General features: G+C 40.4%; 1 protein-coding gene across 1 annotated transcript in view; it reads left to right on the top strand.

Moving 5' to 3' along the window:
* The window catches only part of LOC132833291 (thrombospondin type-1 domain-containing protein 4-like), a 456,799-nt gene that overhangs the window by 73,543 nt on the left and 363,388 nt on the right, over nt 1–19,868 (top strand). Inside the window, exons 5-6 of the mRNA XM_060851456.1 lie at nt 6,088–6,454; nt 12,000–12,102. Coding sequence (XP_060707439.1) covers nt 6,088–6,454; nt 12,000–12,102 — 470 coding nt within the window. The remainder of the gene's footprint in view (nt 1–6,087; nt 6,455–11,999; nt 12,103–19,868) is intronic.

Genomic DNA, 19,868 nt, shown 5'->3' with positions numbered 1-19,868 from the left:
TTGTCCTTACCTCTACTCAAAGTGTCGGTTCTTTGCTTGTCTATATTGCCACACCTCTTGTTTATTCCTGAGTCACCTTTATTCATCTGTGAGACTCGATAGTGATTGTCACCAGGCCACCAGGATTAAAAGAAGCAGCATGGTGGCTCAGTGGTTAGCATTGCTGTTTCACAGCACCAGGGACCCAGCTTTGATTTCAGCCTCGGGCAGCTGGCTGTGTGGAGTTTGTACGTTCTCCCCGTGTCTGTGCGGGTTTCCTATGGGTGCTCTGGTTTTCTCCAACTGTCCGAAGATGTGCAGGGTAGGTGGATTGGCTATGCTAAATTGCTCCCTGGTGTCCAGTGATGTGCAGGCTAGGTGGATTTACCATGGGAAATGCAAGCTTACAAGGATAGAGTAGGTCCGGGTGGGATGCTCTTCAGAGGGTTGGTATGGACTTCATAGGCCAAATGGCCTGATTCTACACCAGACGTATCACACCTGGAGTTCAACGATATTTACAGTTCCTACATGAGATGCATGTGTCATAATGAAAATAAAAAGAAAATCTAAGAATTTCAAAACATGTACCTCCATTAGAGAAAAAGGCCTAAATTTCCTTAAAGCAGAGTTATTCACATACTAAAGGTCAGCAGTCAGGTGTATTGAGGTCTTGTAGTTGTAAAGACCTTGTTTTTTTTATTTTTCTATGTTTTCAATTACGGGCTGAAAGAAGAAAAGAACTATTTTAAAACCTGGGATTGCTGCATGTTTTGAAGGCAACTACCCTGACGATCATTGTGATCACTGTTTGCACAGCTGCTGTCCAGCACTGGTTAAAGTGGTTGCAGGTGAACCGGAGTTGAGGAGTTGTGTACGGATGGATCTTTCATTGGTAGAAATAGCTGGTTAACCTGCGGCATATTGACCAGATATCAATGAGAAAGGCATTCTGTTTGTCAACAGCTGTGCAACTGGTTCACAGATAGCTGAACAGTTTGGAGCTGTGAACAAGATACAAGAATTCCTGACCTGCAACTCTGGAGTGCTCTCTCTGTTCTCTGTACTAGACGACACATTAAGCCTGAAGACTAGTTTATTTTGCCTCCAACAGTAACTGCTGTGAGTTCTTACTTTTACTTTATTAGTTGCAGACATTTTATAAGTGAACCAGCCACCCTGTGACTTTTGCAAACCATTTGAAACGGCTGGAAAAGGAAGATTGAGAAGCAGCATTCTGATCAGCAAGAATCATCTCTCTAGATTCTGTGAACACAGACCACTGAACAGCTTTCCCAGTTTTCTCTTCATCCATAGCATCTGTCTTCATGTGTCTGCATCTGTGTGTAAAAGGAAGTGGATAAGTGGGTTCTAGTTGTTCTCAGTTAAGTTTTTTACCAGTGGTTCATTATTGTTTATCTATGATTCTATAGCTACAGCCTAATTACTTGTAATAAAAAGGAACTTTTATTCCATGCAAAAAGCTGGACCATGCTTCCTGCTTACTTATGTCTTAAAAATGGACAACCTGGGGAATTTAACACATTTTTTAAAAAACTTAAACTTTTGTGATGACCCTCAGAATAGCAGGGCCTAATTCCAATGGGCAACCCCAGTGAGGCATGACAATATCTTGATGCTGATAGGTAATTTTGTTGCCCTTTTGCTTGTAACTAAATCAGGGCAGTAATGTTAGAGGAAGCATTGAAGAGAAAATATTAAAGGGAAAACATACGGGTGTGGGGCTAACTGAATTACTCTCCAAAACTGGCAGCACAGACTTGATGGGCCAAATGGCATACTTCTGTGCTGTTCCATTCTATCATGATCATTTCTAAATCTCATTGATTGGAGCCTCCCCTTTGGAGCATTTGATTACTTCTGATAGGCTTTTGTCAATTCCTTGAGGTTTGATCAATACTCACTTTGTCTATGTTTCAGTTACGCATGCCTCCTCACTCATCAGTCTTTCTTTCGCATCTCACTCAACAATTGTTTTATTACCCTGGAGCAGGCTCTCCTCTTTTTTTAATGCAGTACCTCTTATTATCACTTTTCTATAATCCCTTGCTCTAAGCTTCATTATTTTCCTAGATGTACATGAGGTGTGTTCCCATCTTCAGTCAACCAAATTGTGGAGCTTCAGAAGTAATAGCCAGAGCTATGCAATCAACATTTCTAAGCTCTAGTGTTCTATCCAGGGTTTTGGTAGAGTTGGTAGAGAGAAACTGTTTCTATTGACAGAAGGGTCAATACTCAGAGGACTGAGATAATTGTCAAGCAAAATCCAGGTGAGGAATTATTTTGTCGCCGTCATTATCATTTGAAACACCATACCTAAAAAGTTGATGGAATTCAGTAACAACTTTCAAAAATGAATTTAATGTAGGCTTGAAAAGCAATAATTGCAGAGATGTGGAGAAGGTAACTAAATGGACAGTTCTTTCAAAAAACCGGCATAGACACAATGATCAGAGAGGTTTCCACCAGCATCGTTTGATTCTATAATTCTGCATCCCATTGTGCTTCATGCTGTAATGCTTTGAGATCTTCCAGAACATATTCCTTGCTGACCTCTACATATGTTATACATTCCTAACACAGTTTGAATGGTTTGGAACTGGTTTACGGTATTCTTTGAGTAAAGTTAAAACCTCATTGTGCATGTGTACTGATTTCTCCCATGATATTTTGACCCACATTGGACCTTACAGAGCTTGCTCTCCTATTCTTCTCTTATTCAATCAACACTTTTTTTGTCTTTACACGTGTATAAAATCTGATTAGGTTGCTCAATTGATTTTAAATTGTTTCCAGTTCAAATTCCTTAAAACATTCTTAGCCTTGCAGTTATTTTTGAGTTCATTATTCAGCTATTCTCTCCTTAGCTCAGTGGTATGTTTCATTTATACAGGTCTTGAGGTTGTCTTAAAGCATTGAACTTTGTTTTTATTTTGCAATGTCTCCTAGACCTGCAGTCATATCTTCTCCAGAGCTCTGCATCTTCCCTAAAATGTGCTGTCTGATCTTTACAATCACTGTTAGGTTATTTTTAGTTTTAGCCAATTCCAAACCCAAGTTTAGCTGTGAAGTTGCATTAAGGGTCTCTGACCTTTGACTTTTTTGGATTATGTGAAGCTTGTTTGAGTGTGAATACATGGTACCCGTACTTTGTTTCTGCGCTAATGAGCATATAGTGGTATCTTTCCAGGGGCAACCTGTCAGTGGTCTAGATGGTACCTTTCAGACTGATGAGTGGCCACATCTTAATGGGAACTTTGAGATGCAAATGATCAGCTCTTTCAGCTGAGTGGGGGCTGGATCCTCTGGCACTCAAAAGTTTGAAACTAAAGATTTAAAACTTCCTGGGCAATTATTGTGTAGATAATACATTTGCATGGCCCCAACATGAATCTTTCAGGATATATCCAGTCTCCATTTTATTGAACGCAAGATTAGATTCCCTACAGTATGGAAACAGGCCCATTGGCCCAACAAGTCGACACTGACCCTCCAAAGAGTATCCCAACCAGTCCCATTTCCCTCTGACTAATGCACCTAACATTATGGGCAATTTAGCATGGCCTATCCACCTGACCCCCTGTGGGAGGAAACCCACGCAGACAATGTACAAACTCCACACAGATAGTTGCCCAAGGCTGGAATTGAACCTGGGGCCCTGGTGCTGTGAGGCAGCAGTGCTAATCACTGAGCCATCATGCCACCCCAACATCTGGGCAATGATTTCTATCAAAGGAAGAGAAGCTTACAGGAAACAAACAAATGTGCACGCTGCTAAAGCATTAAGAGGCTCTGAGCAAACAGTCTAGACGATGGGAAAATCGAACCGAAGAGGCACAGACAGCACACCTGGAATATCATTAACCCTAAAGAGCAAAACAAACTTTCAGGGTGTAGATGGTGTACCATTGTCCTGGATACCAATCTGCTTCTGCTCAATCTTGGTGCAAACAAAACGGTTTCTCTGTAATCAAACAAATAGAGCAATATAACTGAATCGACAATGACTAAAGTCAATGTTGAGAAAGGCTTCAGTACTTTTCGGGGTGCAGCTCTAACCTAAGCTGATGCGGGAGTAGAAGGTGACCTGAAGAATTTCACAGTGTACTCTTCCCTAGAGCTGACATTGAGGTGTACTGGAGGACTGCGGCAGTCACAAAGTGAGAGGGGTGGCAGAGTAACATGTGCTGTAGGGGAAGAGAGAATAACAACTCCAGTATTTATGTAGTACCCTTAGCTGAAGAAAACGTTACAGGAAACTTCACAGAAGTACGCCAAGACAAAATGTGACAAAGGAATGAAACAAGAACATTCAACAAAGTGATTTCTTTGCAGGTTATTGACATATATATGAATGAACCTCCTATATGAGTCATCTGCTATCAAAACAAGATTAAACCTGCTGTGAAGTGCAGAGGAACATCTATCTTCCCTTGATTTTAACTGCAGTTCTGTCCTGTTTCCAATGGCAGAGAAAATTAGAATTCCCTCTCATGCAGTCTCCAGAATTTAGATAAAGTAATACTTAAGAGCTCAAACATGAACTCAGCATCAGTCCTGTGTCTTACTATCATTATCATGCAGTACTCGGACATTGTGAGAAAAGTCTTTAGATCAGTGCAGGAAATGAAGAGGTAAATCTGTGATTCATTGATGTATATCTGGAAGACATTGTAAGCCATGAAAGGGGTCTTTGGGGTACAGTAATTATTACAGTAAAAAGAATGATTTGTCTTCAAAGCAATTGAGTACTGAATGCTTGATGGTCACTTCTGAATAGCGCCAGTGACCTTCTCTCTGTGATAAAATAAAAAGTGGGAATGTTAGCAGATTATTGCAGTGTTCAGTTCCATTTAAAGCTCCTGAGATCCTGAAGCAGCCTGTACCCTGATGCAGTAAGGCCTGAACAGCCTTCGGCCTCGGACTGGTAAATGGCAAGTAACATTCAAATCCCAAAAGTGCCAAAGAACATTGCCGTTGTCGAAATTCCTGTCAACAACACCCCAAAATATAACTCAACCTGCCACCTAAATACTGTCTCCTCACTCGAAGTCTTTCCACTACAGATTAAGAGTGTTAATAAATACTGTCCACTTGCCTCAATGAGTAACATTCCAACATTTCTTAACTTGCATTAAATCATCCAACTCACTTATTAGGCATTCCATCTACTACCACCTTAAATATTACTCTGATCTCCACCATTTCACTGTGGTTTTAAGAGGCATTGCAGAAACTCAGAGACTTTTTTCACAGCAGCCCCAAACCCATGATCTCTGCTGTCCAGAAGAGCATCTGTAACTGATGCATGGGAGCACCAATTCTACTCCGTTCCCTTTCAAGTTAAGCACCATGATAACTTAGAAATAGATTGCCATTCATTCATTATCACTGCATCAAAATTTCCATAAAGAATGGTGTAGTTCAAGAAGGTGGCTAAATATGATCAGTTGTAGGGCAATTACTGATGGGCAATAAATGCTGGCCTTGCTATTGGTAATCCCTCTAAAATAGTATTGTGTACTGCCACTATTTTCAAGCACGGTATCTAAATTGTTTGCATGGTTACATATAGATCAGAGACTGTGTTGTGCCTTTTAGGCTGCTGCACAGCACTTTGGCAGAAGCATTGATTACCAACGACTGTGATTCATTTAAAAAAACGTAGTTACTCTCAAATAGGCAGGCAGGAGAGTTGTACGTAACCCTGAAGATGGAATCACTAGTGGATGTGAATTGGGAATGGTCTTATGAATGCAAGCTACATTCTAAAACACTGCACAAGATTAGGTTTTCACAGCAAGCATCATAATTTGCAATAACGCAGGTCTGGGTTATGTTTCCATTTATTTTCCTATGTGTCTTGGTTTCATATAACTGCAGATGGTTTTTAGCCGTAACCAGAATGGCATATAATTCAGCCAATTAAAGAATTTGACCTTATCTTTAAACTTAACAAAAAGCATTAAATAAAGCAATGCAAAACATTGCTATTTACTCTTATTATTAAATTAATGCATGTCAGCTTGCCCTAGGCTTTTATCTAATTTCCTCCTTAGTGTAAAACTACTATCCGTATATTTGCAGGGCGCCATTGAATACACTGAGACCAAGGACGTTACGGGCAAAAGATTCTGTTCAGAACACCCCCTCTCACCAACATTCCGACCAAGTAAATATTGATGAGTTGCCGGATCACTTGCATTTGACTCCCAAGCAGTCAAGTAAACCAATGGTGGGGCCAGGTCACCAGAGTCAACTCCCGCTGCATCAAACTGAGGAGTCGACAATGAAGACACCATTCGAAGCCAGTATTCAAACTGATAAACACACCTCAACAGAACAAATCTTAGGATTGCAAAAGCGACACCGATCCAGAGTTTCAAGGAGTCTTCCTGCTCAGGGATTTAATTGTCTTGGAGATTTCAGACAATACAAATCATGTAACTCTCAGGTATGACCTAACCTCACCACACGGTACGGTGTCCTCATGCTCAAATTTTTGTGTCTTGCAGGTATAAAAGACCATTGGTCCGGATTAAGTGTAAAGTTGGTGAGGGAATGTGATGGAGGGGGAATGAAGGGTGTCTGATACAGGGAAAACATGGCTATGGTGGAGAGTACATCAAAGGTTGCCATTGAAGAGAAATGCAGAACTGTGATGGGGGATAAACAAAATGTGTAATTCAATACAAAGGGTGTGGGACATTTCTCTAAGGCTGTACTCCATATAAACCAAAAGTGTCCCTCTTAGAAGCTCAGCTCCTTTGGAGAACTAAACATTGCTGAATAAATTCCATAACCTCATATTCTCTATGTTCTCACTGTTGTTCAGGCACAGCATCTGCTTTAAGCAAGAGATTAGCAAATTTTTAAAAGTTTTTATTCTGACCTAATCTTTATTCTTGCATAATCTATATAATTTCTCCCAACATACCGATCCCATACAATCTGTTCTTTATTGATTTATAGAAATTCCACACAGTCATGTGTCTGGAATTATTTACTCCTCCACATCCCCACCATTATTAATCAATTCAACTAATTGATGCAGCTACTCCATTAATGACATCTATCTAGTATCTGAGGTAATGGTGCTATATTCTATTATCAGTCCACTTCATAAATAACTTATTCTGATTGTTCAAATGAAACTAGGTAGTACTCATCAGAGAGTTCATTCGTTTACTTTTAAAATTTCAATTAAGCCACAATTTCTACAGCCCAGAATAATTTGGAAATTCTGAATTAAATAAAACATGACCTCAGGATGAATTGTGAGCAGAGCAGAGAAACTCCAACAGTAAGGTCCTACATGGAGCAAATTTGATCATCTTTTGGTGAAGCTGCAAAAGGAGATTACCATTGGATTTATTTTTACATTCACCTCAGCCAGCAGATAAAATCAATGATCTCATTCAAGAGATGACAAGGCAGCCCTCAATCCTGCACTGAAGCATCAGCCTGGATATGAGCTTGAGTCCTGGAACGAATGCACCATTTGCTGACTCAAAAGGCCATAGTGTTAACATTGAAGTCAAATGTCATTTAAATGCAGCGTAGAGGATAGTGGAAAATCATTGTGAAACAGCGTTCACTTATAGATTCATAGTCACACAGCATGGAAACAGACCCTAACCCTCTCTCTTTAACCCCACAACTTTTCATCCTGTGACGCTCAGCCAATTCCATTTTGAAAGCCACAATTTAGTTTACCTCCACCATAGTCTCGGGCACAATTAACTATCAATTTACAGCGAGGTAAAAAGTGCCAGCTGGAAAATTGTGCAAAGGATCATAGGAAATCAGGTTTCAATGTTCTACTGACAGGAATATAAGCTGTGGCATGTATTTTCTGTACATCAGGGGAAAATGATCTGTAGAAAGGTAGCAGTGTGATGTGTTCCAGATTGCCAGAATAGAGTCATAGAGATGTACAGCATGGAAACAGACCCTTCGGTCCAACTCGTCCTTGTCTCTTAGATAGTTGTCAGATCCTAACCACTTGCTTTTTTAAAGACTGATTTCCTCAAAGTATCATCAGTTGTTTTCCTATTTGCCTTTATTTTGGTGTCCTTTGTTTCACCTCCACAAATGAGAACACTTTCCTCCTCTACTCAGTACATTCCCGTTGTGGTTTTTAACACTTCCATCAAACCTGCTTTCCAGCATTAGCACTCTAAGGAGAATGACACAAGTTCACCAATTTATTCACATAACCCTCATTCCCAACAGTGTGCTTTTAAAACCTTCACCCCACTCCTCCCCCATCTTCATCCTTAGTTTCAACCATGGTGTTAATTAGCTTCATGTTCCCAGATCCATTGTATTATGCCCCTAAAGAGCTTTCAATAAATTTGAATGTGTACAGAAATGTGGTTATAATGTCTACCATGACCAGTTCATTATTGGTCTCTGAGGTTACCTGGCGACTCTCATATGGTACTTGAAGCTTGCAGTGCCCATAAAGTCATAAATCAGGATTAACTATCAATTTACAGAGAGGTAGAAAGTGCTAACTGGAAAATCATACAAAGGATCTCAGGAAATCAGGTTTCAATGTTCTAATGACAGGAATATAAGCTGTGGTGTGTATTTTCCGTTTACTAGGGGAAAATGATCTGTGGAAAGGTAGCAGTGCAATGTATTCCAGATTGCCAGAATAGAAGTAGAGATAATTGTCTCTTAGAAAATTGTCAGCTTTAATTTACAGAATCTTCCATTACAAACAGACACCTTCAAACTGAACAAAACCCAGTAAGCACAGTTTCAATCTGCTCTCTTTGAGAGAAGAACAAGTAAATGCCCAGTTAATGCCCTCAATTACTAAACAATTAACACAATGTTTGGCTGAATTGAGAGTCAACATTACAATGTACTTTTTAAGTCATTGATATTTTGTTGCCTAATTTAATGTTGAAGACTGCATTAAGCTCTGGTAATGGCATATAGTCTTCGATGGGAAAGACAGGAGAATAGCTATGGATCTGGAAGGGAACAGATATTCCACTTGTGTCTCCCAGTGTATTAGTAGGAATATACAACCGACTAATGTAACTAATACATAATTGTTATTGTGTAATAGGTACATCTTGATAATACAAGGCCTCTATAGTTAAAACTTACTAGCAGCCATTCCTCGCCTATTGCAAACCAAATAAGCCCTTCAACCCAATCAAGGGAAAATGGATAATGGTAGCACCTTTCCCACTGTTAAAAGAGACCTAAGGGGCAACTTTTTCACACAGAGGGTGGTACGTGTATGGAATGAGCTGCCGGAGAATGTGGTGGAGGATGGTACAATTGCAACATTTAGGAGGCATTTATATGGGTATATGATTAGGAAGGCTTTGGAGGGATATGGGCCGGGTGCTGGCAGGTGGGACTAGATTGGGTTGGGATATCTGGTCGGTATGGACGGGTTGGACCGAAGGGTCTGTTTCCATGCTGTACATCTCTGTGACTCTATGACTCTAAAGTGCTTAGTTTCTGCATGCAGAAATGTATTTTTTCTGAATTAAAGTTTGCCTTCTGGTAGCTGAGAGAGTGGGCATTTGGATGAGTAATGGATCTTTTTCCTCCAGAGGCATTTCCGTCAATGTATGGCAAATCTGTATGACAGTAAATTGGAGATAAAATTATGTAGACTAGAAAATGGGTGGCTCCTGCAATTCTGTCATTTTCCAATTGGATACGTTTTATTAAAATAATTCTCACAGCCTCCATTTCAAAAGCTCTAAAAGGTCATAAACATAAACAGAAGTTATAAACATTCAAGGGTGATTTAACCCATTACATTAATTCCAGCAATTACCCACAATGTTTCTCATGGAGTATTTGTAGCTTAACAAACAAGCATGAGATAGAAAGCAGACTGCTGAATAATGATATCCTTACTGTCTCCTTGAAGTACACTGTTACAAAAGGCAGAACTGAAAATGCATTTTCACATGTAACCAATGCTGTGAAAGTTTTGAGAGCTCCCTGGCATATTCATGTAACACCTAATTCTTCAGCAAGTGCCTTAGTTCAGCTCTGCCAAGATGTGAGAGCGCCAATTTGAAATAGTCAATGAGATATCAATCCAATTTAATCTAATTTCCTGAATTGTACACGACTCTTTTACTCTGACTGTCCTGAAATATAAGCTTTAAAGGCAAGTGTTGTTTTGAAATTTCAGGTAATAATTGCTTAAACTAGTTCCTTTGATAAAGTGTGACTATAAATTGTAAACACACCATTGGCTGGAAAGCTTATGAAAAGTGCTGTCTATCCCTTCTATAGCTTTTCTTTTCTTTCCTTTTCATTTTTGACCATGGCAACCAAAGTTGTCAAAATGATTATCGTATTTTAGTACTTGTCTCAGCACGGGTTTCCTGGAGATAAAGACATGATTTGATGATATCTCTGCAATTATTTTCCTGAAAGGTACTCTTCTATTGTCACTCCTTTGCCTCATAATAATAGCTTTGAAAATCCTTTGAAGGAAATGCCTTTCTCAAGTGGCTCAGTGGTTAATACTGCTGCCTCACAGTGCTAGGGTCTTGGGTTCAACTCCAACCTCAGGCAACTCTCTGTGTGGGCATCCTCTAGATATTTTGGTTTCCCTCCCCAGTCCAAAAATGTACAGGTGAGGTGGATTAGCCATGGGAGATGCTGAGTTGCAGAGATGCTTGCTCTTGTTGAGAGGATCAGTGTAGATGTGATGGGCCAAATGGCCTCTTCCTGCACTGTAGGAATCTTCTAATTTGTCATAGACAGTTTAGCTGCATCTGTCATTTGCTACAGAGCCACATTTACATAGTCAAGGGCTGCTCTGGGGCAATCTGAAGAGAATTGTCTTCACAAACTAGAGTCAATTGTATCATTTATTGCAGCATGACTAGAGAAAGCCCCAACCATTGGAGCTGTAGTCATCACACTGCTATCCTCAACTCCTAAATAACTGGGTTCTTGCAGGTTACTAAAGATGATAATCTTTGTTAATGATGTTATGTTCACCCAAGCAAATACATCTTCTCCGAGAAAGGTGATGGAAGGTAGGAGGATGCTACTAAAGACCTAAAGGCCTGATCCAATTGGTGTTTAAAAACAATTCGTAGGTTTATGTTTTAAGAGAAGGGAATTCTTCGGGTGTCATGGGCAATATTTCTCCCTCAATCAAATGCCATTACTAACAAGAATTGCTGGTTATTTGTGTCATCGCTATTTGTGACATTGCTGCGTGCAAATTTTCTAACATTTGTCTGCATTACAACAGCTTCAAAAGGAATTAATTTAACCTGTGGGTACTGGGGTTTGAACAATATGCAAGTGCAAGTTGATTCAAAAAAATGTTGGTCTGCAGTATTGTCCTGCTTTCCTTTACTGGGAGTGAAATACTGTACATTGTTAAAAATTGATTGTATAACAGGATGATGTTTGTCATAACATAAAATATAATTAGGTCTATAAAATCTAGTTTTGCAACAGTGCAGTATTGTTTGCACCATAACAGTTGAGGTTTATTCAGTAACCCCACACAGAGCCCTATTCACTAAAGTGTGGCTCAGGGAATCTTTGCTACAGCTCTACTGTTAACCACATCTAGCAAAGCTGCCTGCTGAGAGTGTGGGCTCATTTGCCCAAATTAGCAGCTGTTCAAGTGGAATAATACGCCTATTTGCAAGCTAAAGGGCTACTTCTTTAACCAAACTGTCTTTGCCGCCCTCCCAACTTTTTTAATTGAGTCCAGAACAAAATAAGCCTGGTGGTCCTAGCTAAAAATAGATTTTACGCTTCATTACTCAATGCAGAAAAGTATGCTCGGTTATATTGTATCCCATTATTTTTTTTCACTATTTGTGCTGCCTAATGCCACTAAATTATTTCTTGTTATTTTGAGTATACTTCAAAGAAGTCAAATCATGTTTTGTTCAAATATGATGTGTGTAACAGCACCTACTATATGCAAGCTCTGTAAACTTGAACTCTGAACTTTAGTGTCTTGTCTGTGACAGCCCTGCCCCCATGGGAGCCGAGACTTTCGGGAAGTTCAATGTGCTGCTTATAATAACAGAGCCTTTACAGGGAAGCATTATGAGTGGGAGCCTTTTACTGATGGTGAGTACATCTCCAGTTACCACTTCTTGGAACAAAAAAATTGTTTTTCTGTCGATAATCTGTAACTACTTCTTTACCAGAACTTGATCAACATCTGCATACATTGTATGCAAAAATCCGCAGTTTTTGTCCCAAATTTCTGATGCCATGATTATTGAGCAAGGCTTGAAAGGTATTTTTCATTAACCTGTTCCAATGTACTATTGTACACCTGCTTGTGAGACATGAGCCCAGATCTTCTAGTCGAGAGGCAGGAGTGCTAACACTGCACTACAATACATTTATTACTTCCAGTGTTTGTAATAAGGATTCCCTTTTTACCTCTCTCAACAAAGAGCCAGCATGGTTCAGGTTTCTGTCTCATAGGGAGTGCTGTGCACATCTTTCGTCAATTTAGGTTTTATTATTGATACCTGGTACCTCCTCTGTCTTGCTATAGCTTTGTGCACTGGTCTATTCTTGGGGACATTTATTGCATTTTTAACATATTGTTATACCTTTGATCCCTGTGAAGGAACCATAATCCAAAGTATTCAAATTTATTAAATGAGCCCCAAATGGAGAAATCGCCAATAAGGTTCCATTTTTTGTCGTGTTAACTTTGACAGGAATCTGAATCAATTACCACACAACTAATGCTTCAAATGAAAAGGTCAGTTTTACTTCAAATAATCAGTATGACAATGATGCATGTTTCAGAACCACAACCATGTGGCAACGTTTAACTCCACAGAGCCACAACATGCTGTTTTTTGCTGATACAGGCTCGGTTGTAAGTCCTTTCTAATAACTACACTTACCTTCAACTTTCTCATCAGCAAAGTACAATTCCGTTAAGCTTTTTTTTATCCTTTGCTTCATGACAATCCTGATGGTGTTGCTTTCCAAATTTGATTTTCAGTCGATCAACCTTTAAGACCCCGGTTCATGGTGTCGCCATTTTTGGGAAAGCTCCCAACTCTTTACCATCATCAAACTATTGACATAGCTTGCCAGGCTTTGGACATTTATAACCAGCTCATGCGTTGCCCCCAAGAAGTCCTGTTACCTTTTCTGCCAAATTTACAAAATGACCTGACCGATGCCTGAGAATGTTTTGCTTCTTCACACAAAAAAGCTCCTGCTTCTGTCACTTTCTGGTTTCACTTTGTGTGTCTGCGTCTGGGCCTTCACTCTCCAGCTCCTCTGATTGTAATTCTCCTTTTTCTGATTAGATTAGATTACTTACAGTGTGGAAACAAGCCCTTCGGCCCAACAAGTCTACACCGACCCGCCGAAGTGAAACCCCTCCCCCCCCCAATACCCCTACGTTTGCCCCTTACCTAACACTACGGGCAATTTAGCACAGCCAATTCACCTGACCCGCACATCTTTGGACTGTGGGAGGAAACCGGAGCACCCGGAGGAAACCCACGCAGACACGTGGAGAACGTGCAAACTCCACACAGTCGCCTGAGGCGGGAGTTGAACCCGGGTCTCTGGCGCTGTGAAGCAGCAGTGCTAACCACTGTGCCACCATGCCGCCCACATTTTTTTTTCTCACCATTTGTCTGCACACATGACCATATTTTAGCATGCTTTGCCACATCACATAAGCCAATAGTTCTTAGGAAGAAATACACAAGAAAATCCCAATCAAGTCCTTCACAATTGATGAAAACTGTTTGAAGTTGTTTTCAATCATTCTTAAAACCAATTACAGATTCTACAGATATTTCAAGGAAATTCTTTTTTCCTTTTCTGCACTGTTTCCAGATCAAAAGTTATGTCAGACCCGGAAGTGATTTCCTTAAATCACACAGGCACACGCTGGTATTTGCTATTCTAGAATTAAGTGTTGTGTAAATGTGTATTCAGTTCTTCACATAGTGCATTACTTAGATATGCTTTGTGTTCCCAAGTGCCAAGAACAGGTCAGACAATTTTTCCTTTGTGATACAGAATACAGTACATTAGAGGTAGAGTTATGATAGGTGTCACTGAAGTCCACCTGGCAGTCAGTCAGACAGTATTGTTAATGGAGAGGTAGGACTAACTTAACCCACCTCACTGGACTGGAGATAGACACATCTAAACATCAAGAATTTGTGTTAGATGCTTTCTATCCATACAGTAGTTCTTTAACATAAAAGCCGTTGACAATATTGAAAAGAAAATGTCAATTTTATTAATGTGAAGAAAAGTAGATGACTCTAAGGATTACTTCGGACATGGTCCAGAGGAAACAGACTCAACAAGTTTGTGGTTCACCAGATTTTGGCATGCGCTGTGCCTTGCTGTCAGCTCAGTCCAAGAAGCATATGCTGATAGTTTGTCACTGACTTTTCACGCTAAAGAGCTTCAGGATATAGAACAAAAACACTCACCTCACTGAAGATCCATGTTCTCCAGAAACCTACTTCAGAATATGGAGACATTGACCAAGACTTCTGTGCAAGCCATCTACTTAAATTCTAACAGCCAGCAAAGAACTTCATGTGCATTTGTGTCCCAGGAATCACCCGTGACCCAATACCAATATTGATATGAACAAATGAAAGGGAGGCGATGGCCTAGTCGGATTATTGCTGGACTGTTAATTCAGAGACCCAGGTAATGTTCTGGGAATTCTGCCATGGCAAATGGTGGAATCTGAGTTCAAAACTGGAATTAAAATTTTAAAAAATTGAAATCCTAAAACAAATCCATAGCAACTGAGAATTGTATGTGTTTTGCTCTGTAGGGCAGTTTACCATCTCACATTGACCTGCCAATACCATCTTGATAACCAAGAGGAGGCAAGAGTGTATCAGATATGAATGCTGATGGTATCACTTGGGGCAGTAAATCCAACTGATTCACATTGGTGTACCCAACAACAGAGTGCTGGCGCTCCACCTGGCACAGAATCCACCAGTGATTGCAAAATGTCCAGATTACAGAGGAGGAAGTGCTGGATACCTTGAAATGGTTAAAGGTGGATAAATCCCCAGGACCTGATCAGGTGTACCTGAGAACTCTGTGGGAAGCTAGATAAGTGATTGCTGGGCCTCTTGCTGAGATATTTGTATCATCGATAGTCACGGGTGAGTTGCCGGAAGACTAGAGGTTGGCAAATGTGGTGCCACTGTTTAAGAAGGACGGTAAAGATAAGCCAGGGAACGACAGAACGGTGAGCCTGACCTCAGTGGTGGGCAAGTTGTTGGAGGGAATCCTGAGGGACAGGATGTACATGTATTTGGAAAAGCAAAGACTGATTAGGGATAGTCAACATGGCTTTGTGCGTGGGAAATCATGTCTTACAAGCTTGATTGAGTTTTTTGATGAAGTAACAAAGAAGATTGATGAGGGCAGAGCAGTAGATATGATCTATATGGACTTCAGTAAGGCGTTCGACAAGGTTCCCCATGGGAGACTGACTAGCAAGGTTAGATCTCATGGAATAAAGGGATTACTAGCCATTTGGATACAGAACTGGCTCAAAGGTAGAAGACAGAGGGGGGTGGTGGAGGGTTGTTTTTCAGACTGGAGGCCTGTGACCAGTGGAGTGCCACAAGGATCGGTGCAGGGTCCTCTATTTTTTGTCATTTACATAAATGATTTGGATGCGAACATAAGAGGTATAGTTAGTAAGTTTGCAGATGACACCAAAATTGGAGGTATAGTGGACAGCAAAGGGGGTTACCTCAGATTACAACAGGATCTTGACCAGATGGGCCAATGGGCTGAGAAGTGGCAGTTGGAGTTTAATTCAGATAAATGTGAGGTGCTGAATTTTGGGAAAGCAAATCTTAGCAGGACTTATACACTTAATGGTAAGGTCTGAGGAAGTGTTGCTGAACAAAGAGACCTTGGAGTGCAGGTTCATAGCTCCTTGAAAGTAGAGTCGCAGTTAGATAGGATAGTGAAGAAGGCATTTGGTATGCTTTCCTTTATTGGCCAGAGTATTGAGTACAGGAGTTGGGAGGTCATGTTAAGGCTGTTCAGGACATTGGTTAGGCCACTGTTGGAATATTGCGTGCAATTCTTGTCTCCTTCCTATCGGAAAGATGTTGTGAAACTTGAAAGGGTTCAGAAAAGGTTTACAAGGATGTTGCCAGGGTTGGAGGATTTGAGCTATAGGGAGAGGCTGAACAGGCTGGGTCTGTTTTCCCTGGAGCATCGGAGGCTGAAGGGTGACCTTATAGAGGTTTACAAAGTTATGAGGGGCATGGATAGAATAAATAGAAAAAGATTTTTCCCTGGGATCTGGGAGTCCAGAATGAGAGGGCATAGGTTTAGGGTGAAAGCGGAAAGATATAAAAGAGACCTAAGGGACAACATTTTCACACATAGGGTGGTACGTTTATGGAATGAGCTGCCAGAGGAAGTGATGGAGGCTGGTACAATTGCAACATTAGGATGGGTATATGAGTAGGAAGGGTTTGGAGGGATATGGGCCAGGTACTGGCAAATGGGACTAGATTGGGTTGGGACATCTGGTCGGCGTGGACAGGTTGGACCAAAGATTCTGTTTCCATGCTTGTACATCTCTATGACTCTATGATAGTCACCTTAAGAGAGCCATGAGGATTGTATTAACAATGCTGAGTCCATCACATCTTTAATGGTTTCCTGGGATATCACAAAGTGAGCCATCTGATAAGAGAACCATCTTCCTTAAAGAATATGTGTGCTGACACCTAATGAAGAATTCCCAATGACATTGACCTCAAAAAGAACCCTTGCATCTATTTAAAATGCTGTAGCACTAACTGTAACATACTCTACACTCTCCGAGCTGACAACACCTTACCATGGTGCACCTGCCCGCACTCCCCTCTTCTCTTTTACGACAAACATCACTAGCCCAACCCGATAACTCACACAACTGCCAAACTCCCAGCTTTCAATCTTCCACAAAGACAGCCGCCCAAAACTTGGACGACCAAGGGAGATTTGGAACATGAGGAAGAGCCTAACTGTGAATGTGTCTGTTCTGATCAGATCCTGTCAACGACATGCTAAATCCCTGCTTTGAGAGATCCATTTCCTGGTGCCAGCATGACCATTCACACTGCGTCAAGGGAAGACATTGAATGGATTATTAACTGTGACATTGAACCATAACTTTCTCTAGCCAGATGAATGGTATATTGGTCAAGAAACACAATATGCTGAGTGGTAGAGTGAACTGGATTTTAGGAGAAAGTGAGGACTGCAGATGCTGGACATCAGAGCTGAAAATATGTTGCTGGAAAAGCGCAGCAGGTCAGGCAGCATCCAAGGAGCAGGAGAATCGACATTTTGGGCATGAGCCTGAAGAAAGGCTCATGTCCGAAACATCGATTCTGAACTGGATTTTATGCATCTATGTTGGTGCGTTCGCAAATAGGAAGACTCATAAAATCCAGCAGGATTAGGTGGGTCTGAGGGTTGGGGAGGCATTAAGTGGCCCACTCAGTTATTGAATGGCTTCTTAAGAATCCAATGGTAGTGTGATGAATAATGTGCAAAGTATTAGCTGTGCTGTGTTAGGTGTAGGTCAGTTGGTAGTATGCTTAACTCTGAGTCATGAGGTACTGGGTTCAAATCCCACTTGAGGCTTGGGTGCAAAGTTGTAGCTGAAGTTCCAGTGTAGCATTGAGGACAATAAATGTTTGGTTGTATTTAAGCATGATTAAAAACAGACATGAAGTTAATGCTTTTTGTCTTGCACTCATCACGAATAAAATGCAAAAAACTAACCTTAGAAAATACAAGAAAGATTTTTGCAACATGAGAAACAGATGCTAATTGGACTGTAATTTGCTCTAAAGTTGGCTTCCTTGTGTTTCAGGCCTATGAGTGTAAGACAAAAAGCATCTATTTTAGCAACGTTTAAGTTCTAAGGGAATACTACACTGCTGGTACAAGTTTTGAATGTGATGTTAAATTGAGACCCTAACTGTCCCACAGGTGGATGCAAAAGATCCCATGATGTTATTACAAAGAAGAGCTGTTATCACTAGTATCCTGGTCAACATTTATATAGTCAGCAACATTACAAAATTGAATGATCTGATCATTATCACATTGCCATTTTGGAGGAAGCTTGCTGCGTGCAAACTGGCATTTAATTGGTCTACTTGTTGACCAGAGTTCAGGAATATTCTACACTGTCAGTGTTCGATTGGTTAAGACAGGTTGATAATTTAGAGCTAGAATAAACATGGATTGAGTTTTTTTTGTGATTTCTGCGATATCTTGAAGCTCTTGTTAATGAATCTGTTGTACACTTAGAAACTTGTTTCAGCTCTGCGTTGCTCTGAGATGTGAAAGTATAAAACCGATCACAGCATTTCCTACATTATAACATGAGTATACTTCAAAGTACTTTTACAGTTGAGAAGTGCTTTAAAAATTCCAGTGATTAAGAAAGGCACTATATAAATGTAAGTCTTTTTTCCATCTTGAACATGTAGCTTTCATTCTTACCTGTAACTCTGACCTCTACCAGGACCAGAGCTTTCGAGCACCAGTGTTTATAAAAATGTGCAAGATGTCCTGCTCGAATATTCCATTGCCCTAACTAATTCACCTGCTACTTCCACCACTCTTTAAACTTGAAGTCATCCAAAACTTTGCCATCCGTGTCGTATTCGATAGCGCTGTCATTGATCTGCAACCACCTATCCATAAAACCATAATGTTCACATACACCTTGCTACCAATTTGTGGATGTGTCCAGCAACTACAGACAAGTCACATATCTATCACTCTGGCTTCCATCCGTACAGCCACGATCAATGGACCTTGATAATTAATGTTGAACGTTGCCATCTATTAATGGGTCTGAATGTGTACCAATGCGCATGTCTCAGAATCAGGAAACCAAATACCTAGCCATGAAAACTGCCATATTTATTAACAATGGAATGAGCTGGCTGTTTATAAGCGCAGTGTCACTTATGAGTTGGTTCCCTCCAGTAACATCGTTACCTGCTTTGGCAGGGAGATGGCACTGATGAACAGTGCGACCGAACTGTACACGAAAAGCTATCGTGAGGTTTAATGTTTCCCTTTCCCTAAAATGCAGTTGTTCCTGTCATTGCTTCATAAGGGGCTGTTATTTTGTAGTTGAAAAATGTCTTCTCTTGCTTTTAGCTGTTTAAGGTCACACAGTGTCTTTGTTTGAAAGTTCACTGCACATCTGTTCATCGCATTACACGAACTGTGGAAACATGGGACATTTTTGCTTTCAGGAAACTTGCCCTGTTGAAAAGCCATTCATCACAGGTTAGACAGAATATTTTAGAAAATGGTTAGTGAATTGTTTAACAAATGCCGTATTGACGGATATATTTATTTGAAAGCCTGTTAAAAATACATTAAATAGAACAGAGAGGCTGGGCTTTTGTGATCATTGTAAGATTATGAAGAAAGTACAAACAGCTGCCACTCTGTTTATTATCGAGCCATGGCTGTCACTGCTAATTATGCATTTAACTGAATATTCTAACCTGATACTTTACATTCCATTTACTTGAACAAATTTTATAGGAATCAGTGATTTACTTTGTTCTGTCTCTCTCAGGCTTTTCCAGTGAAAGCTCTGTAGTTTTCTAGCCTCTTACAGGACAGGGATCCTGGGTCAAGCTGAAACTCCTATTTACATTTCTCTTTAAATGCTTCATATTGTTCTCTGGAATTCTTTAAGCTCTCTCAAGAAGATAACCCCTTCGATTGTACTCAATTTACCTTTGAGTCACGGTAGTGAATTATTGACTGTCTGGAAGCTAACGTGTTCCCAGTTACGTCTGGTATGT

Source organism: Hemiscyllium ocellatum, chromosome 36, assembly GCF_020745735.1.
Source record: "Hemiscyllium ocellatum isolate sHemOce1 chromosome 36, sHemOce1.pat.X.cur, whole genome shotgun sequence".
Classification (NCBI taxonomy): domain Eukaryota; kingdom Metazoa; phylum Chordata; class Chondrichthyes; order Orectolobiformes; family Hemiscylliidae; genus Hemiscyllium; species Hemiscyllium ocellatum.
This window is presented reverse-complemented; position numbering and strand designations above follow the sequence as displayed.